Genomic DNA, 19,282 nt, shown 5'->3' with positions numbered 1-19,282 from the left:
GTATGAATATACATTGGGTGGTATTCTGAAAACTACATCATCTATTCATGTCAGTGAGAGTGAGTTTCATACCAAATATCAATTATGACAAATCTAATTACATATCTTAATCCTCGGATGTATTATGGTACAATATATTATTTACTTTATGCATTATGTGTCATGTTATTACAAAAAGAAAAAAAGAAGAGTTTTTCTGCAGTATATAATTTTCGTTCTTATTGCTATATACACTGCATTGTAAATTGATTTATATGTTTACAAACAGAATATTGATATGTTACATTGTATCATAAATTGATTTATATGATTTATATGTTGATAAACAGATTATTGATGTACATTAATGAAGTTAAATAAATACAATACATACAATACATATCACTGGTTTCCTTACATAGAAGCTAACACTGGTTTTAGAATATGGCCGTTTAGCAATGCTGATGTGACAATAAATTGATGTTTCAAATAAAAGGGAAAAATACAATATAAGCTTGCTCCTATGGTCAAAATGAAATAGATTAATTTTCATCACAAATATATTTGTAGCTGGGTATTTTCAATTAACTTGAATATTTTAAGCTGAAAGCATTTGTAATGTCATGTTTGCTGAAAACCAGAAGGACATTTTTCTCATACCATTTGTACACTAGCATGTTAAGTAACTTGGTAATGAGTCATTGTATCAAAAGTTAAACAATGCTTGTTTTAAAAGAGGCATTGTTATAAATAAAACTCACACACAAAATAACGTTTGCAGAGAAATATTAATAATCTGGGTTTATACATGTATAGCGCTAATTAGTATGGAATACCATCTCTAAGCGCTTTACAGATATAATTACCCCGGTCATCTGATTCATTCACGCACAGTGTGCACCATCACTTCAATTGGCATACTATCGATGACTGAGCGCTTAGAGACTGCGATGGTAAGCACTTTATAAGTACCTTTTTTTTATTATTACAAATATTCTTGATAAATTCTCATACACAGAGTAATAATACATCTTGATTCTTGATGCTAATACACTATCCAAATGGGTTAAGATTATCTAATTACATGTTTACTGATTTAAAAAAACAACTTAATACCAAAATATAAGCGTAAGTATGCGGAAAGATTAGATGTATTTATGCCTTTTGATGTACATTATTCTTTACGAAAGTGAACGTGAGATATATTAATGAAGATATTCTTGGCATGATGTGATGCCTTTCAGCATGATATGGGCACAGCCATTTTCATGATAATGTGACGTACAGGTCAAACTTGTATATGTATCATGCACCAAGCTTTAGTTGGAAATACTTTTTAAAGTCAGTAACAAAAGCTCTATTTTTCAATGAGGAAAAATCAAAGCTGAGAAGGTAAAAATTATATTTAATGAATAATAACTTAGATGGAAATAATTGTTACTCGTTTACTTAAAATACTAAAATATAGCAGTTATATCTATGTTCATTATGTGAAACCTTCACCCAAGAATAGCACCAACTTATTTAAGCAATTTGTGTTCTGACAACTGTAGTACAAAAGATAATATACATACAGCGGTCTTCAAAAGTAACAACTGTGAAAAGGTGGGAGAATAGAATATAATGTACCATTCACTTCAGTTCATTTTATCAATGGCATCTTCATACATGACTGGCGTACCCTAGAGGAATGTTAACACTAGTATATCCCTTTAAAAGAGAAAAAGAGACAAAAACACTCCTTAAATCAATAGCATAATGAATATGAAATGAAGTAACAGGTGACAAGGTCATAGTGGCAATGTGGTTTGATACCTGATAGAGCATGAATACTACAGAGGTATCTTTTATTAAAATGATAGGAAACTGCATATCATCTTTGAGACTGATTGGGTTAGGTCTATGGATCAATAGGGTATGAATGAAAGAAGAAAAGGCTGATATTGAGTGCATCACAACACATCATCACATTCAATTCATATTGCCCTAAATGCAATATTGATCAATCAAAGACATTTGTAAAAAGAACATTTCAAGGATTGATAGATATTGTAGATTTGATTGTAAACCAACCATTTCCCCCTGCACATCAGAATAATAAAATTATGGACCGGATTCTCCTAAACATGATATCACTTTACAATTTGCAACATTTCATACAAATAGAGAATAACATACATGTAATTGCACCTTTTAAATCATCTTAAATATATATGCTTAACAATACTGCAACTGAAAGCCTGAGTGAAATATCACATGATGCATGTACATGTGTAATGGTGGCCATGAACAAATTTATAAAAAAGGATAACTGGAAGCAACTGAAGAATAATCACAATTTGTGTCTAAACTACCAGCAACCTTTCATTTCTAATGAAATATACCACATGGACATCTGTGATATCCAATTAAACTTTTAGTATGGTTTCACAAAAAAAAAATTGTATCAGAACTGTTTCATGCTAATCAAGAATAAAGAAATTATAATGCCCAAAATAAATGAATAATTTTAAATAGCTACTGGCATGGTTGGCATGGTTGTAACATTGCTAAAATTGCTCAAGAAATCCTGTATTTATTGGTGTGCCAATCTAATTTGATTGTATATATTGTAAGATTCTACATTCTGCAAACACAACTCCAACATGCATAAAGATTTTGTAATGCATAATACTACACAAGAAAACAAACCATGTTCTTAGAATAATTACAAATTCCTTTTTCAAAATGTATCCACATCATAAATACAACATTCAGTATGAAATTTCAATGGTGCAAGGCAAGTTTGAAGGAGCTGACTGCGCTCTACAAACTTAAAATTAAAGTACGAAAATGACAGCATTTCCAAAGAGGTAGATGTAACATTTAATAACGTGTTGGATCCAGCAATGTCAAATGATGTCTACAGTATACAACATTTGAGAAAAGCTGTCAATCTTGAGTACATTGGTTTTTAGAGTGTGCAGTCCATGGCAGGCGCGTACGCAGGATTTTTTTTGTCCCAAAAATTTTACCGATCGATATTTCGTCCCGTTGGGGGGAGGGGTAAGGTCACCTTTTTTTGGTCACCCATTTTTTTAATTAAATTTTTTTTTTTTTTTAAATTGAGGGGGGGGGGGGGGGGGGGGGGAGGGGGGGTTCAACCCCCTACCCCCTACCCCCTACCCCCCCCCCCCTTCCCCTTGCGTACACGCCTGGTCCATGGTATATGATATTGGACTTCTAATCTGTTTGGAGCAAGAAGGGCATTTGCCGCATTACTTTCATATCATTTTATATACATGTAGAGTTTAATAATACCCTTCTGGCCTGGCTGCAAACAGACAGTATGATCATAGCTATAACCTGCACTACTGAGATTAGTCATTTTTACAATGGCAATTTGAAAGAACTTCTTTCATATGGAAATGCAAAGAAATGCAGGAAAATGGCTACAAACATTTCCATGTAAGCTCCTGAGTTGAGAATTATATCAACTCTCTGATCATTAACCATGGGAATACATGTAAACAATTGCTTTGGAAGCCTGGGGGCCGTTTCTCGAAACCAACTCCATGACAGTCATATCTTTGTCGGCGACCTACGGAGATGTCATGAAGCGGATAAACCGTTTCACAAAGCCATGACAGACATGATATCGATATTTCGCGATACTAGCAGCTCAAGAACATAGTCTTTGTCACGATCCATTTGATTTATCAAGAATAACCCAAAACAAGTTTTGGGGCTAAAATTGTTCAAAAAGAAATATATACATATAAATTCTCCTAAAATAAATAATAAATAGTGTCATTATCATATTTACATCATCAAACGATTTGCATATTTCTGTAAAGATTCTTAAATTGAAGAAAAACCGGCGAGTGTTTTTTTTCGACAGTCAAATCCAAAGTTAGTTGAAGGATACCGTAATGTGATAGTTTATCAATACATACTTTTTTGTTTATTGTGACGAGGAATTTTAGGCAAAGTGTCTTTTCTCAGCCAGTTTTTATTCTAGAGTCTCATAAATACTCGTTATATAATTGATTTGATATTGAAAATATAATTTGAAAGAAGTAATTAGAGAGGGAATAATAATGCACATAGGCCCCAAAGGTACAATGGTATCCTAAGAAAGACTATGGATTGACTATGGACAACGGTGTTTAACATTCTTATCTCTTTTATTTATATGTTATAGTTTAATGATTTGTGATTTAATGTTTATATTCAGCTTTTTAAAATTTCTGTATAATTTGTATTATCACTTCTGTACATTTGCATTTCGCATCCCAGAGAATTACGTACCGAACTCGTCTATATTTTTCTCAAAATGATAGTGAAACTAATCGTACATTTCGCGGCCCATCGAACAGCAACAAACTGACTTGTGATGGCGCTTTACAGCAATTAAAAAGATATGACAGGTTCGGAGCAGTGACAACTCGCTTGTCGCGGAAGTTGTCGCTCATCTTGGTAAAGACGGCTTTGTGAAACACTTAGCTGACAAGTTGCGTGACAGTGGCGAGATGTCGTTGATCTTGTAGTTATGACGGTTTCGAGAAACGGCCCCCTGAATGACAACAAGGAGGGCATCGGAGTGAAATGGATGATACACAAAGACAAACAACAGACAAGAACAGACAAACATACAAATCAAAATGTGAATATAACCTGTGCTGTGAACAACATGTTATTGACACAACTTCCTCTGAAAAGATAATGTGGTTCATCTACAAACAGTAGTCTAGTTGTTCTACCCTATACATACTTGGTGTTAAAAATAACATTATCTATTGCGTAGTGCATAAAGAAAAGTGTATATACAACTACATGTAGGTGTGCATTTGCAAAAAATGGAAAGAGCTAGTGCATCAATTTATGACCCTTTTCAAAATGAAAGATTATTCCTTTGATTTTAATACATAAAACCATCACCAAAATACTATAGCAATGATCAGACTAATAAGAAATACAGGTGTACTTTTAAATCTACTGTGGGAAGGGTGTGGCATATTTGTTTACTCCACATTTGTCTCACCTCAATTTGTCCTCCCTTAATACAAGGCATATCATATGCTACAAAATGAATGTTGGATGCCTAATAGTTGGTAGGATTAATGCTATACTTCAACGATCATTCTAAGCTTTGTCTTTTGCTTATGATATTGGTTAGTTTTATTAATCTATACTTCATTTGGACAAAAATATACCCTTAGCTGTTGGGTGCATCTATGGAATATTAAATCCCGCTTCCAGGAAGCAATATAACATGGAGATTCCAAATGATAATGGTTAGCATGAGTAGCCCAATGTTACCAATATATGCATAATTATCAAAACTGAAACTTAAATAATGATCATGAAATTGGCAGCAATTTCCAGGTGATGAATATTCATTTAGGCATTAATAATTTTTTAAGTAAATTCAGGAAAAATTTGGAATTTTAGTGACATTTAAAAAAAAAAGGTGATAAAAGTAGATAAAAGTAGTTAAAAAGCATTGTAAGGTGCAAGCTACATGTACCTAATGAAATAAGCCAAAAAGTTTTATTCAAAGGATAACCTTCGAGCTTTGAACTGACCTCGAGTTCAATTAGCATGCTCACTATATCTACGACCAGCCCTCCAATGAGCTGCCGATCATTAGAATCCAGCGAATAGAATGTAGGCAAGACAGTAGACCAAATATCCTAGAGATACAGAAGGTTGTAAAAAGAAAACGTGCAATTGTTTCTTTGGAAAAAATTGAAATAGATGAAAGAAAAGCGGTCTTCCTCTGTAAAATTGATCTTGCCCAGTGTTGACATATATAAAAATACAATAACTATCAAATAATATTCTTATTATCACTGCTCTTTAATTAGGATAGTAACAATTCATTTTCAAAAGAGGAAATCATCTTACAGCTTATATATTACCCCACTTTAATGCTGTTCTGCTTCCAAAAGCATGGTCACAAACAACCAGAATAGGAACATAAAACATTGCCTTAAAATTAAAAAAGTAATGAATTACTAACTTATTTTCAAAGTTACATGTAGTAGTATTTTTAGTGTTGTAGTATAACTAGGCATACAAGAACAGGAGTCAAATATTCAATCAAAAAATTTTTGTTGTTGATATACTGGTAACTTTATAAGCATAAAAGGAGATAAGAAAATAAGAAGAGATGCAAACCTGCCTGCATCTTATGCCACTGCACTGCAGGATACATGGGCAAATATAGTCCAAGACAAAGTATTAAAACTGGTTAATATGGATATGAACACAATGAATGGGGTTTGGGGAGGAGGAGGACGGAGGGTGTTAGTGGTACATATACAACTTTCAAAGCATACCAATCACCTATAAAAAGTCATTTATGTACAGCTAGAATGTATAAAAATAACCTCAAAAACTACATCGCGCTTTCTATTGGGTAACGGATAAGCATGATAAGGATGATATAAAACCAGAATCGGACTTGGGTCCTTCATGGTTTCAGTGATTTAGTTTGCATGCCCCATTCTCGGCAACTTGTAAATGCTCATGGGAATCACAATAACGTTTTAAAAAAATGATTTTCATCCTTTGTTTTGTATGATTTGTTCTTCTATGTATACACTTTGTTTTGCCGAATAAATAATAATAATAATAAGTGAGCACGTACGGGTGTATTGAGTGGTCTACTCAATACACCCATACAGAGTAAACTGGACAGAAGACCTCAAGATACGTCACAAGTGTCGCCAATTTGTGTTTCACTGATGTCAACTTTGAAAAAATCATAACTTTCCTATTTTTAATTAGATATTGTTCAACCTTTTACTAATTTGTTTCTCTCATATTTCTGCTTTGATTAAAAAACTAGATAATATCAGAATGGCATTTCCTTTAATTATACAAGTATAGATTCATTACAAATTCTAAAAACTTATAATGGCTGAAAAAAGAGGGAAAAGGGCATTATCCTAAAAAGTAATGACTGTTTGGAAGCTGAGGGGAGAGTGAGACAATTCCACAGCACAACAAAGATATATAACATATCAACTCGCACTGCAGTCAAACACATACATGAACAAACTGCATATGTGTGTATATGTACGTTCACATGAAATTTAATGTATCATAATATATGTTCAACTAATAAACCTCTGCTTAATGAATACATGAAAAAAGGAGAGTTAGAGTGGATATTAATGGCGAAATCAACTAACCTTTTGTTTCATGATCATGTTCTCAATTTCTTCCAGGTCTCCAACAGTCACGACCTGCAACCTCAGCATCCTCTCCAGGAGCATGAGCCAATCACGAAGCTCCGCCACGACCTTGTCAACGTCAGGCCATGGTGAGGAGTCACGACGGTTAGCATTGATCGCTGGTGGAGGAACCGGTAGTTTCTGAACCTCGGCAGTGACAGCGTCCACCGGCTCGCTGATAACTGTTGGGAAGACAAAGAGGGAAACACATTGAAGAGCACCCATGGAGGAAAGCATGATAGTCTTGGAGAGTAAGATGGTTCTGGATACGTAGTGCTGCAGACGCAGGCTCAGTAAATTAAAGTGGCTAACAAATGTTGGTTGCTGACCAGACGAGGTATGTGGCAGTAGAAAGCACTGTGTCAGCTAGGTAATATTAAAGATTGTTGCATGTGCTGTTGAATATGATCTTCTGGTAAGAAGGAGAGTTGTTAACCCTTCAGACTCTTTGATAATTTGAAGTTCTTGATGAATATTCAGATGACTATTAGAGATGGATTAAGGTCATTTGGTACTATCAACCTGTCTCCTCTCACAGCTTGACTAAGAATGATCGACCTTGCCATTTTTCAAGTATTTTGAAGGTACAAATCAACAAAACAGCTTGAGAAAGAAACAGTCTAGTAGAGTAGATTTACAGTCACCATCATGGTTCCATACAATTGCATTTTGTCTTCTTGAATCTTCGTTTCAGATGCCTTTGATATATATTGAAAGTACAAATCAACAGAATTCCTTGAATAACAACGTGATGAGCGCTAGCGGTGGATTAAATCTTTGTGGATAGATATTGATCACTTTATCAATACATTTGAGATCCAGGAATGAACTGAAAGGTATTGTGTTGATCTGTCCTGTTCTTGAGGATACAAAGCTCTACAGGTATCAAACATAATCCTTCTTCACCAAAGAACAAGTCCCGCATCTACACAAGCTGTATTGAAAGTTGTCTCCAAGTGCATCAATAAAAAGATTGAAGACAGGCAGACAGGCTGTTTTTCCTCTCTTATTTATTGTGCATTCACTGCTGAAACCAATCATGATTCAACATTAGTACATGTGCCAAACAGGAGTTCTCATATTACCCAAGACATAAATGTCGCCAAGTCACGATTGCACAATAAAACGTCCCTAGTCGAATAATGTGACTTGACATCCCTTTTTGTTTTCCAAGTAGCTACATGTTCATGGTACGGGATTAAGAGAAGTTTTTTTTAGATCATCACAATTCAATGTAGGTTCTCCATGTTAAAGCCATCCACATAAAGCAGAAGCTATTGAAACCCTTTGTGTAATGTGAAGCATCTACAGTGTAGCTACATGTATTTACCTGCACCTTCAGAAATATACACTTCATATCATGTACATCAAAAATCATCACAGGAGAATATTTTACATTAAATAATTCAGTATGAAGTGAGCTATATCCGTAGAAAACATACGATGTAAGCGAGAGGTTTCATCAAAATTTCCTTCAGTAGAAAATGATACACATCCAACCGTTCCAAACAAATCCAGTTCAAAGAGTCATTGCAAACTCCTACATACAAATTCATTTCCAAAAATATTGAAGCATGAAGTCAGAAAAGTGTATGCTCATTTCAGCAAATCCGGTGATCACTTCCGTAGAGAATGATCATACCTATTCAGTTCCAAACTTCAAGCATATGCCTACAGACAAAAACATTTCCAAAATATTAAGTTAGTCCATTGGAAATGTACTTGGTGACTGAGCAAATCGTGATAGTACATCTGCCTTTCAAAAATAGCCCAATTATCACCAAGCTCAAGTACGTCTGGGATCTTTTATGAGACAAGGAAGTTGATGGTTAGGGGAAGCAGGAGCGATCATGCAACGTGCCCCTAGTAACGTTGTGAGTGTGGTATCACATGACAACCGCATAGCGACCATCCAAGTCAGTTGGCTATGTCTGTTTTAAACCACATGATGTCAGCAATCTCTTGGTTGGAATGAATTCTGTTTTTTCATGTATTTGTTAGCTTTTGTCTTATAGTTACAGCAGGGAACAAGACTAACAGTAGTTGAAGGAAAGTCATCTAATTAATTTGTATATTTTGTGATTTTGGTCATAATATTGTGAACAGGACACTATTTTCTTTGGAACTTACTGCCTTGTATTATGTCTTTCTCTTTTCATGGTAATAAACTAAATTTGAACTTGAAGTTAATTTCAGAAAGACTCTAACATCTTTACTATCTTATTAAGATATAAAACAGGACACTTTCTTGTATTTTTTAGATTCACAATACATGTTAATCGTCAACAGCAAAGAAAAAAAATTGTGAAATTATATGCTAAACATATATATATTCTATTGGCCTCATTCAGTACCAAATGAATCCTCATCTTTCCCAAATCTACTGTACCTTCAACATTTCATCACTTTATTAATAAACATTCAGAGAAATCAGTTATCAATTTTAAGTTTTTCGTTTTCTCTGCTTGTTAGGAATTGGCGTGGCCTTGGAGATTTGTAAGTGGGTACAAACTGGGAAATTTGATACAAGGGTTGGGGTCTTTGATAATCAGGGAAAGGCCAAGTTTACAGAATATCAATCAGACGGTGGCATAGTTGAGTATTGATGAGCTGGGGTCAGTGTCATACAACAGCACAAAGAGAAGGAATGGCCGGAGCAAAGGATTACTTTAACCCACTGTCAATGAGGAATAGGTGGTCCATGCATTAAGCCTAGGAGAAGGAAAATTTAATAATAATAATAATTACAGTGCTTATATAGCGCCTAACACTTAATTTGTCAGAAGTCTCTAAGCACTCTACAACTAGTTAAGTACAATGAAGCCCCAATACGTGTTTGCATGGAGTATACAGACACAGACACAGACACACACACATGTACATGTAAAAATCACTTTTGATTAATCAATAAAAGTGCAATAGCCCAGACGACCTGTTCTCATTAAATACAATATGATTTTCCTTCAAAGTATTGAAATGTCTCAGTTTATAAGCGTCATTCACTTTAAAGGGAAAGTTGAGTCCTTGTTTCAAACCGCAATTGCCTTCAAAGTGCATGGTTATTGCTCTTATTCTTATTTATGACATTACTAGTGCTCTTTTACGACCTAAAATTACTATGAAGGTTCAAAATTATCGAATATTTGTGGGGCACCACAAATATTAGAAATTGTTGTATTTATGGATATTTCAGCCGTCTCTGAACCGATTTTGATCAAACAAAGATGATTTTGTCATTTAAATTGTATGTTCTTTCAAATTTGACACTCAGTTTTTCATTATCTCACAACAAATTATATTGTGTAGCGCCCTCTGCAACAAAACTCAACTATCCCTTTAACAACCTCCTTTCCATCTTAAAAAAGCTGAGCAGGGTCATCCTTCTACAATTTTTTTGGTGATGGGGAGAGGGTACATGATTTATTTATTTGCAACTTGATATCATTAATTGCCTGACTAAGTCTCATCATCCAATTTCCAAGATACTTTTAGAAATTCCCTAAACCCCTAGGACCGATGTTCAGAGGAAGTCCATCATTAGAGTGTACATGTGCAAGTAATTGATGTTCTAGGCATGGAATTGTGTTAGTGAACTATCCAATACGCTTCATTCACTAATGAACAACTTCCTAACACCGCTGTCATCCTCAATAAAGCAGACTACAACAAGAAGATTGAAGATCTCCTCAACCAACTCCAAGGTGCATTCATGGTTCCCAAGTATAACCATCATAGCCAACATCTTCAAGAAGAATGTGAAATTTCAGCTCTCCAAACCTCCCCACTACCTACTTCTTTATGGCTCAGATTTTATGTTGATGACACATTCGACGTCTGGCCGGCCACACCCCTATCGATGACCTTCCCTGACCCCTATAGACCTCTCACCTATTCTCTGCTGTATGATTACTTTTCTCTCCAGCTCCACGTCTGACCTGGGTCTGAGATGATCCCCCCCCCCCCCTCCATCGATGACCTCCCCTGACCCCTATAGACCTCTCACCTATTCTCTGCTGTATGATTACTTTTCTCTCCAGCTCCACGTCTGACCTGGGTCTGAGATGATCCCCCCCCCCTATCGATGACCTTCCCTGACCCCTATAGACCTCTCACCTATTCTCTGCTGTATGATTACTTTTCTCTCCAGCTCCACGTCTGACCTGGGTCTGAGATGATCCCCCCCCCCCCCTATCGATGACCTTCCCTGACCCCTATAGACCTCTCACCTATTCTCTGCTGTATGATTACTTTTCTCTCCAGCTCCACGTCTGACCTGGGTCTGAGATGATCCCCCCCCCCCATCGATGACCTCCCCTGACCCCTATAGACCTCTCACCTATTCTCTGCTGTATGATTACTTTTCTCTCCAGCTCCACGTCTGACCTGGGTCTGAGATGATCCCCCCCACCCCCATCGATGACCTTCCCTGACCCCTATAGACCTCTCACCTATTCTCTGCTGTATGATTACTTTTCTCTCCAGCTCCACGTCTGACCTGGGTCTGAGATGATCCCCCCCCCCCCCCATCGATGACCTTCCCTGACCCCTATAGACCTCTCACCTATTCTCTGCTGTATGATTACTTTTCTCTCCAGCTCCACGTCTGACCTGGGTCTGAGATGATCCTCCCCCCCCCCCCCCCATTGATGACCTTCCCTGACCCCTATAGACCTCTCACCTATTTTCTGCTGTATGATTACTTTTCTCTCCAGCTCCACGTCTGACCTGGGTCTGAGATGATCCCCCCCCCCCCCCTATCGATGACCTTCCCTGACCCCAGTAGACCTCTCACCTATTCTCTGCTGTATGATTACTTTTCTCTCCAGCTCCACGTCTGACCTGGGTCTGAGATGATCCCCCCCCCCCCCCCATCGATGACCTTCCCTGACCCCTATAGACCTCTCACCTATTCTCTGCTGTATGATTACTTTTCTCTCCAGCTCCACGTCTGACCTGGGTCTGAGATGATCCCTCCCCCCCCCCCCCCCCATCGATGACCTCCCCTGACCCCTATAGACCTCTCACCTATTCTCTGCTGTATGATTACTTTTCTCTCCAGCTCCACGTCTGACCTGGGTCTGAGATGATCCCCCCCCCCCCCCATCGATGACCTCCCCTGACCCCTATAAACCTCTCACCTATTCTCTGCTGTATGATTACTTTTCTCTCCAGCTCCACGTCTGACCTGGGTCTGAGATGATCCGCTCCCCCCCCCCCCCCCCCCATCGATGACCTTCCCTGACCCCTATAGACCTCTCACCTATTCTCTGCTGTATGATTACTTTTCTCTCCAGCTCCACGTCTGACCTGGGTCTGAGATGATCCGCTCCCCCCCCCCCCCTATCGATGACCTCCCCTGACCCCTATAGACCTCTCACCTATTCTCTGCTGTATGATTACTTTTCTCTCCAGCTCCACGTCTGACCTGGGTCTGCGATGATCCCCCCCCCCCCCCCCCCATCGATGACCTCCCCTGACCCCTATAAACCTCTCACCTATTCTCTGCTGTATGATTACTTTTCTCTCCAGCTCCACGTCTGACCTGGGTCTGAGATGATCCCCCCTCCCCATCGATGACCTCCCCTGACCCCTATAAACCTCTCACCTATTCTCTGCTGTATGATTACTTTTCTCTCCAGCTCCACGTCTGACCTGGGTCTGAGATGATCCCCCCCCCCTATCGATGACCTCCCCTGACCCCTATAAACCTCTCACCTATTCTCTGCTGTATGATTACTTTTCTCTCCAGCTCCACGTCTGACCTGGGTCTGAGATGATCCCTCCCCCCCCCCCCCCATCGATGACCTTCCCTGACCCCTATAGACCTCTCACCTATTCTCTGCTGTATGATTACTTTTCTCTCCAGCTCCACGTCTGACCTGGGTCTGAGATGATCCCCCCCCCCTATCGATGACCTTCCCTGACCCCTATAGACCTCTCACCTATTCTCTGCTGTATGATTACTTTTCTCTCCAGCTCCACGTCTGACCTTGGTCTGAGATGATCCGCTCCCCCCCCCCTATCGATGACCTCCCCTGACCCCTATAGACCTCTCACCTATTCTCTGCTGTATGATTACTTTTCTCTCCAGCTCCACGTCTGACCTGGGTCTGAGATGATCCCCCCCCCCATCGATGACCTCCCCTGACCCCTATAGACCTCTCACCTATTCTCTGCTGTATGATTACTTTTCTCTCCAGCTCCACGTCTGACCTGGGTCTGAGATGATCCCCCCCCCCCCCCATCGATGACCTCCCCTGACCCCTATAAACCTCTCACCTATTCTCTGCTGTATGATTACTTTTCTCTCCAGCTCCACGTCTGACCTGGGTCTGAGATGATCCCCCCCCCCCCCCATCGATGACCTCCCCTGACCCCTATAAACCTCTCACCTATTCTCTGCTGTATGATTACTTTTCTCTCCAGCTCCACGTCTGACCTGGGTCTGAGATGATCCCCCCCCCCCATCGATGACCTCCCCTGACCCCTATAGACCTCTCACCTATTCTCTGCTGTATGATTACTTTTCTCTCCAGCTCGTCTGACCTGGGTCTGAGATGATCCCCCCCCCCCCATCGATGACCTTCCCTGACCCCTATAGACCTCTCACCTATTCTCTGCTGTATGATTACTTTTCTCTCCAGCTCCACGTCTGACCTTGGTCTGAGATGATCCCCCCCCCCCCTATCGATGACCTTCCCTGACCCCTATAAACCTCTCACCTATTCTCTGCTGTATGATTACTTTTCTCTCCAGCTCCACGTCTGACCTGGGTCTGAGATGATCCCTCCCCCCCCCCCCCATCGATGACCTTCCCTGACCCCTATAGACCTCTCACCTATTCTCTGCTGTATGATTACTTTTCTCTCCAGCTCCACGTCTGACCTGGGTCTGAGATGATCCCCCCCCCCCCCATCGATGACCTTCCCTGACCCCAATAGACCTCTCACCTATTCTCTGCTGTATGATTACTTTTCTCTCCAGCTCCACGTCTGACCTGGGTCTGAGATGAGCGGCCAGGTACCGTATCCTCTCCCAGTCTGTATTCAGTCTCTCTACATCTTCCCTAAGAGGATCAGCGAGCTGCCGGCTAGCGGCCTGAGCCTCAGCGGTTAGCTGGGTGTTCAGACGGTTGATGCTGTCCATGTTCTCCTGCCGGGCCTTGAGGGCCTCGTTCATCGTCTGAATGGTCAATGGGAGATGAATGGTTGTGAACATTCTGTTTCTGGACTTCAATATAGGTACGAAGCACAAACAAATTTTACTTTTACTGCATCATAAATCCTGAAAACACTTAATACCATATGAGTTTATAAAAAGAACACAAAGCAAAGAACAAGCTTTTACACTCATAAAGACAAAAAACTTACTGATTGACGTCCGATGTCAGGGGCTTAAGACGGAGAAAAACTGGAAAATCTTTGACCATTCTTATTCTAAATCTCTTAGACCTCTGTGCTAGATACACGGTTCAACCTTTAATTTTGACTCTTGGCTTTGAGGCATGACATTTGAGCTTCACACATTCCAATATTCAAATCTATGAATTACTATACACTTGTCACACCTACATTACTTGACTATTCTGGTCTTTTCTTCCATATGCTATTAAACAACATCATCAAATTTTCGGCACAGGATTTTTACAGCACTAGGAATCTATCAAGTTGACAGCTAAGATGAGAGTATTTAGTTAGGAAAAATGACAGGTAACGTGAAGGGCAGTAAATGATTAAATACCTTAGATTTAACCAAAATCTAAATTTGGTCAATAGTGCAGGAGCAATAAACAATGAAACATCTCATTACATGAATAAGTCGTACTCAGTATAGTCAAGTAATGTAGGTATGACAAATGTACAGTAAGCTGTAACTTCTTTCTTGTTATCTTGTCTCTCTTCTTGTCTTCCTGTAACTATCTTAACCTTGTTATCTTTATCTTTCCTCTGTCCTCTGTTGTTGTGAATGTATGTACTATGTTTTTATATAAAATAAGTTTGTATCTTGTTTATGCTTAGGATTTATTTGGGGATCATTCTCATCAGGCCAATTTTGGCTTACATGATTCCTTACTTCCTTTTATCTTATGTTGATAATGAACGAACATGTATATCGTTTTGATATTTTTTAAAAGAGAGTGAAATAAATAAATGAAATTAAATGAAATGAAATGCCCACATCTTCTCCTACCTTTGGATCCACCACGACAGAGTCTTGTTCATCGTTAGACGTGGCTGATCCTACAGGTCCCTGGGTCTCAAGGACATCCATCGTGGCTTGAACCCACGCTCTCATCTGCTGGAGCTCCTCAAGGAAGGCCTCTGTCTTCTCTAGCTTCTCCTCAAGCTGTGCTCGGAATTTGGGTATTGTCCCAGAAACCTGTGCAAGGTACATATATATTTTTGTTTAATGAGATTTGACCTTCAAATACATTGCAGATCAGGGCCCCATCTTACAAAGAGTTACGATTGATCCAAATCAATCGCAAGTCCTCCAATCAATCGCAAGTTTGCAGGCTCCTATCTCTTATGTACATAGTTGGGAGTGATATCTACTCTTTGCAAGACGGGGCCAAGATTACAACTTTTTCTCTCAAAAATTGGTGTACATAATCACGGTAGGTTTTGTTAAACTCATATAATTTCATAGCTCTTTTAAACCATGGTAACCCTGGATTTTCTTCCTGTTGGGCCTGGAACTGGGGTTTCCTACGACACATGTAGAAGGGAGAGATGTCACATGGTTTGGGGTGATTTTATTAACCTGTAAAATATCTACAACCCTATTCTTCTCAAAATGTTGGTGTATAGCCTGTATCACATCTAAGGCAATGAGTAACTGTCAATATAATCGACCATCTACATGTATGCCCTGGAACCCGAAATCACTTTCACAATGCTTGTTTCCTACAATTAATGTCGGCCAGACAGGACTAAAATCTGCAGGTCATGTCAATCACAGCTGACTGATTCCAAAAATAAAGATTCAACATTGCCATCAAAATATGATACTATCCCAAAATCCCACAATACCAAAATACCAAAATACCCCAAAAGCCTAGCCTTCTAAATTATTTTTACCCATTTCACATTTCCTCATGAACCTTGTTCTATCTAATTGTACAGGGGTGGATTGCGGATTTTGCGAGAGAGGGAGGACTAACAAGAAAAAGTCATCAGGACTTTTCAGGTTCTTTTGAGTTAATAAATCTCTGACAAGCAAGCAAACATGTTTTACAAGCCATTACACGCTGAAACAGTTGTACGTAATCCTTTACACTAGCACCACCTTACCTTCTCCCATAATTTAAAGAGAGTCTCCGTCTCTTTCTTGATGCTGATCCCCCTCTCCTGGCTAATGGAACCTCCCGAGAGTAGGATTTGTACGCTCTCCTCTATCCTCTGTTTCTCATCTGCTTTCTGCTGTAAGTCTTCTTCACGCTCCTGAGAGGGATATTATCACAAAACAGATCAAAAGATGAAAATAGATGGAAATACATGTACGTTCAAATACTAGATATCACTTTGATTGGTTTCTTGAAGAAATTAAGAGTAGAGTCATCAAAGTAAAATGAAAATAGTAAGATTCTTTGGAACTGACTATGAGATATTCTGTTATGCTTAAATCAACACCACAATGTTAAGATGCTGGAAACTTCTGGTCTTTAGGACACATCTTCAAAACCAGAGAAAAGAGCAAACATGAGTAAGGGTTCTGCCTTTGACTTAGAATTAAATGTTTGTCATCAGTAGGGAATATACAAAACAATAAAATCACAGCAAATTCTGGACTAAATTGATCACAATTTAAAGCTTCTGATCCCATGTCACACATAGTTGAGTGTGAGCTATGCGTTCATTATTGACAGATAGAAAACAGCAAACCCATTTCTCAAACCAGTCTCTAGACTCTCACTTATTTGTTCCATTCATCCATCCATCCAGAGAGAAAGAGAGAGAGGAAAAAAAAGAGAGAGAGAAGGAGAGAGAGAGAGGGGAAAGGGGCTGGGAGAGGGAGAGAAAGAGAAGAGAGAGAGAGAAAGATAGAGGGGGAGAGAGAAAGAGAGAGAGAGAGAGAGAGAGAGAGAGAGAGAGATAAGAGATTGGATGAGGTGGCATGGTGCTCACACAATGTAAACTCTGATTCATCAACTCCAAAACTTGATTATAAATCTTGCTTCTGATGTCTACCCCCAATTTAGTGCCAAGTTTTTCATGGTTGAATGCCATTTTATGGCTTGACCGAGTTTACTGATTAACTACAGGTGACTAATCCCATTATTGCTTGGTATTCTATACTTCAACTTCAGTTTGATGATGCATGTCTTTATTAAGCCTTCATTCTCTTAAAGGCATCGTTTAACAATATCAAATCTGACATGCATGGCCCTACGTGTTATCAGCGTCTGTGACATGGTGTAATATTCAAGCCCTAACAAAAATCGCTTCAAAATGATGAAGTGCCTTAAAAAGTAAAAATCTTTGAGTGACAGGTTTTTCCGTACTCATTTTCCCCAATAGGCTGTAGCGTTGTAAAAACCGTTAGGAAAACAAATTTTTAAATTTTGATTTCCAGTCATGAATATCTTGATAATCAGACAGGCGATCAGCTTGTAAAAGTCATGGGGTTCCTGACTGACCTAAAGGTTTATAAATATGATTGCAGCATGAGATAAATCCAGGATTTGTTTCAGAATCTGAGACAAAGTTACACAATCCCTTTAAGAAGTATCACATCATAATTCATGCCTCTGTACCATTGAGATGGCATTTTGTATATTTAGTATAGATATTTTTCTATCTGTCTATTCAACAGACTTTTAATGTAGAAGGTGAGGATACAAAGTAATAAGTGGGTACCTGGCAGGATGTATCATTGAAATGCCATGAGCACTGATAACAGTTGCTAGAGCCAAAGTCAGGGTAATTATTTTCATACAGACTTTGGAAGTACAGGTCATAACATAATGTGATATGAGCTATGAGAGAAGGAATATTACAGCTATTGTTTTGTGTGTGGAAGAGCTAAGGGCATCAAATCCTAACATCTATTGCTCTTCTGGCTCACTGCGAATGGTACGACACATGCTTCAGTGATAATGGCCTAACCCTAAAGTCAATTTCCTATGCCAACTCTTCAAAAATAAATTCCTTAACAATAATTCAAAACCAATATCTGGTCCTAACCTTGACCAACCCTAACCCCACCCTAGTATGTTGGTCACACTGCCAAGCCAACTGATGCTAAAGTAATTGTATGTTTGGGACCTGTCTTGTTTGCGGGACTTAAGGCCATTTGTTATTCCAATGTACATGTACAATGTATTACATGATTTCTGTATGTGGTACTTGTAATAATGATCGTAACTAAATTCAAATTAAACTGAATTTAGGTATAAACCTATATTTTGGGGAAATAAAGCCTAGAATAAATGTCACCGGAGTATGCGTTGGATGAGCTTGCTATGACTTACCTTGATCTTAAGGATGAGTTCTTTAAATGTCACCAGAGTAAGCGTTGGATGAGCTCGCCTTAACTTACCTTGATCTTAAGGATGAGTTCTTTAAATGTCACCGGAGTAGTCGTTGGATCAGCTCGCCTCGACTTACCTTGATCTTAAGGATGAGTTCTTTAAATGTCACCGGAGTATGCGTTGGATCAGCTCGCCTTGACTTACCTTGATCTTAAGGATGAGTTCTTTAAATGTCACCGGAGTAAGCATTGGATCAGCTCGCCTCGACTAATCTTGATCTTAAGGATGAGTTCTTTAAATGTCACCGGAGTATGCATTGGATCAGCTCGCCTTGACTTACCTTGATCTTAAGGATGAGTTCTTTAAATGTCACCGGAGTATGCGTTGGATCAGCTCGCCTTGACTTACCTTGATCTTAAAGCCCAAGTCCACTCGAAAAATAACTTACTTTCAATAGAACCAGAAAAATCAAACAAACCAATCAAAAAATGTTTGAGCAAAATCGGATTGCTAATAAGAAAGTTATGAATTTTTGATGACATGAAAAACCTTGAAAATCACTAAACAAATTGGCAACTCACTCATGAGTCTGTGACGTATGGTCCTC

General features: G+C 38.9%; 1 protein-coding gene across 2 annotated transcripts in view; it reads right to left on the bottom strand.

The window, feature by feature from the left end:
- The window catches only part of LOC115928085 (dystrophin-like), a 45,617-nt gene that overhangs the window by 11,749 nt on the left and 14,586 nt on the right, over positions 1-19,282 (bottom strand). Inside the window, exons 5-9 of one of the 2 annotated variants that reach the window (XM_030994802.1) lie at positions 16,496-16,645; positions 15,393-15,581; positions 14,153-14,384; positions 7,161-7,384; positions 5,547-5,654 (exon numbers count right to left, since the gene is read on the bottom strand). In XM_030994802.1, coding sequence (XP_030850662.1) covers positions 5,547-5,654; positions 7,161-7,384; positions 14,153-14,384; positions 15,393-15,581; positions 16,496-16,645 — 903 coding nt within the window. The remainder of the gene's footprint in view (positions 1-5,546; positions 5,655-7,160; positions 7,385-14,152; positions 14,385-15,392; positions 15,582-16,495; positions 16,646-19,282) is intronic. The other variant, XM_030994803.1, reaches the window with a different exon arrangement.

This window comes from Strongylocentrotus purpuratus, unplaced genomic scaffold, assembly GCF_000002235.5.
Source record: "Strongylocentrotus purpuratus isolate Spur 01 unplaced genomic scaffold, Spur_5.0 spur5_scaffold_21, whole genome shotgun sequence".
Classification (NCBI taxonomy): domain Eukaryota; kingdom Metazoa; phylum Echinodermata; class Echinoidea; order Camarodonta; family Strongylocentrotidae; genus Strongylocentrotus; species Strongylocentrotus purpuratus.
The sequence above is the reverse complement of the archived record's forward strand: the minus strand, read 5'-3'. Positions and strand labels throughout refer to the sequence as shown.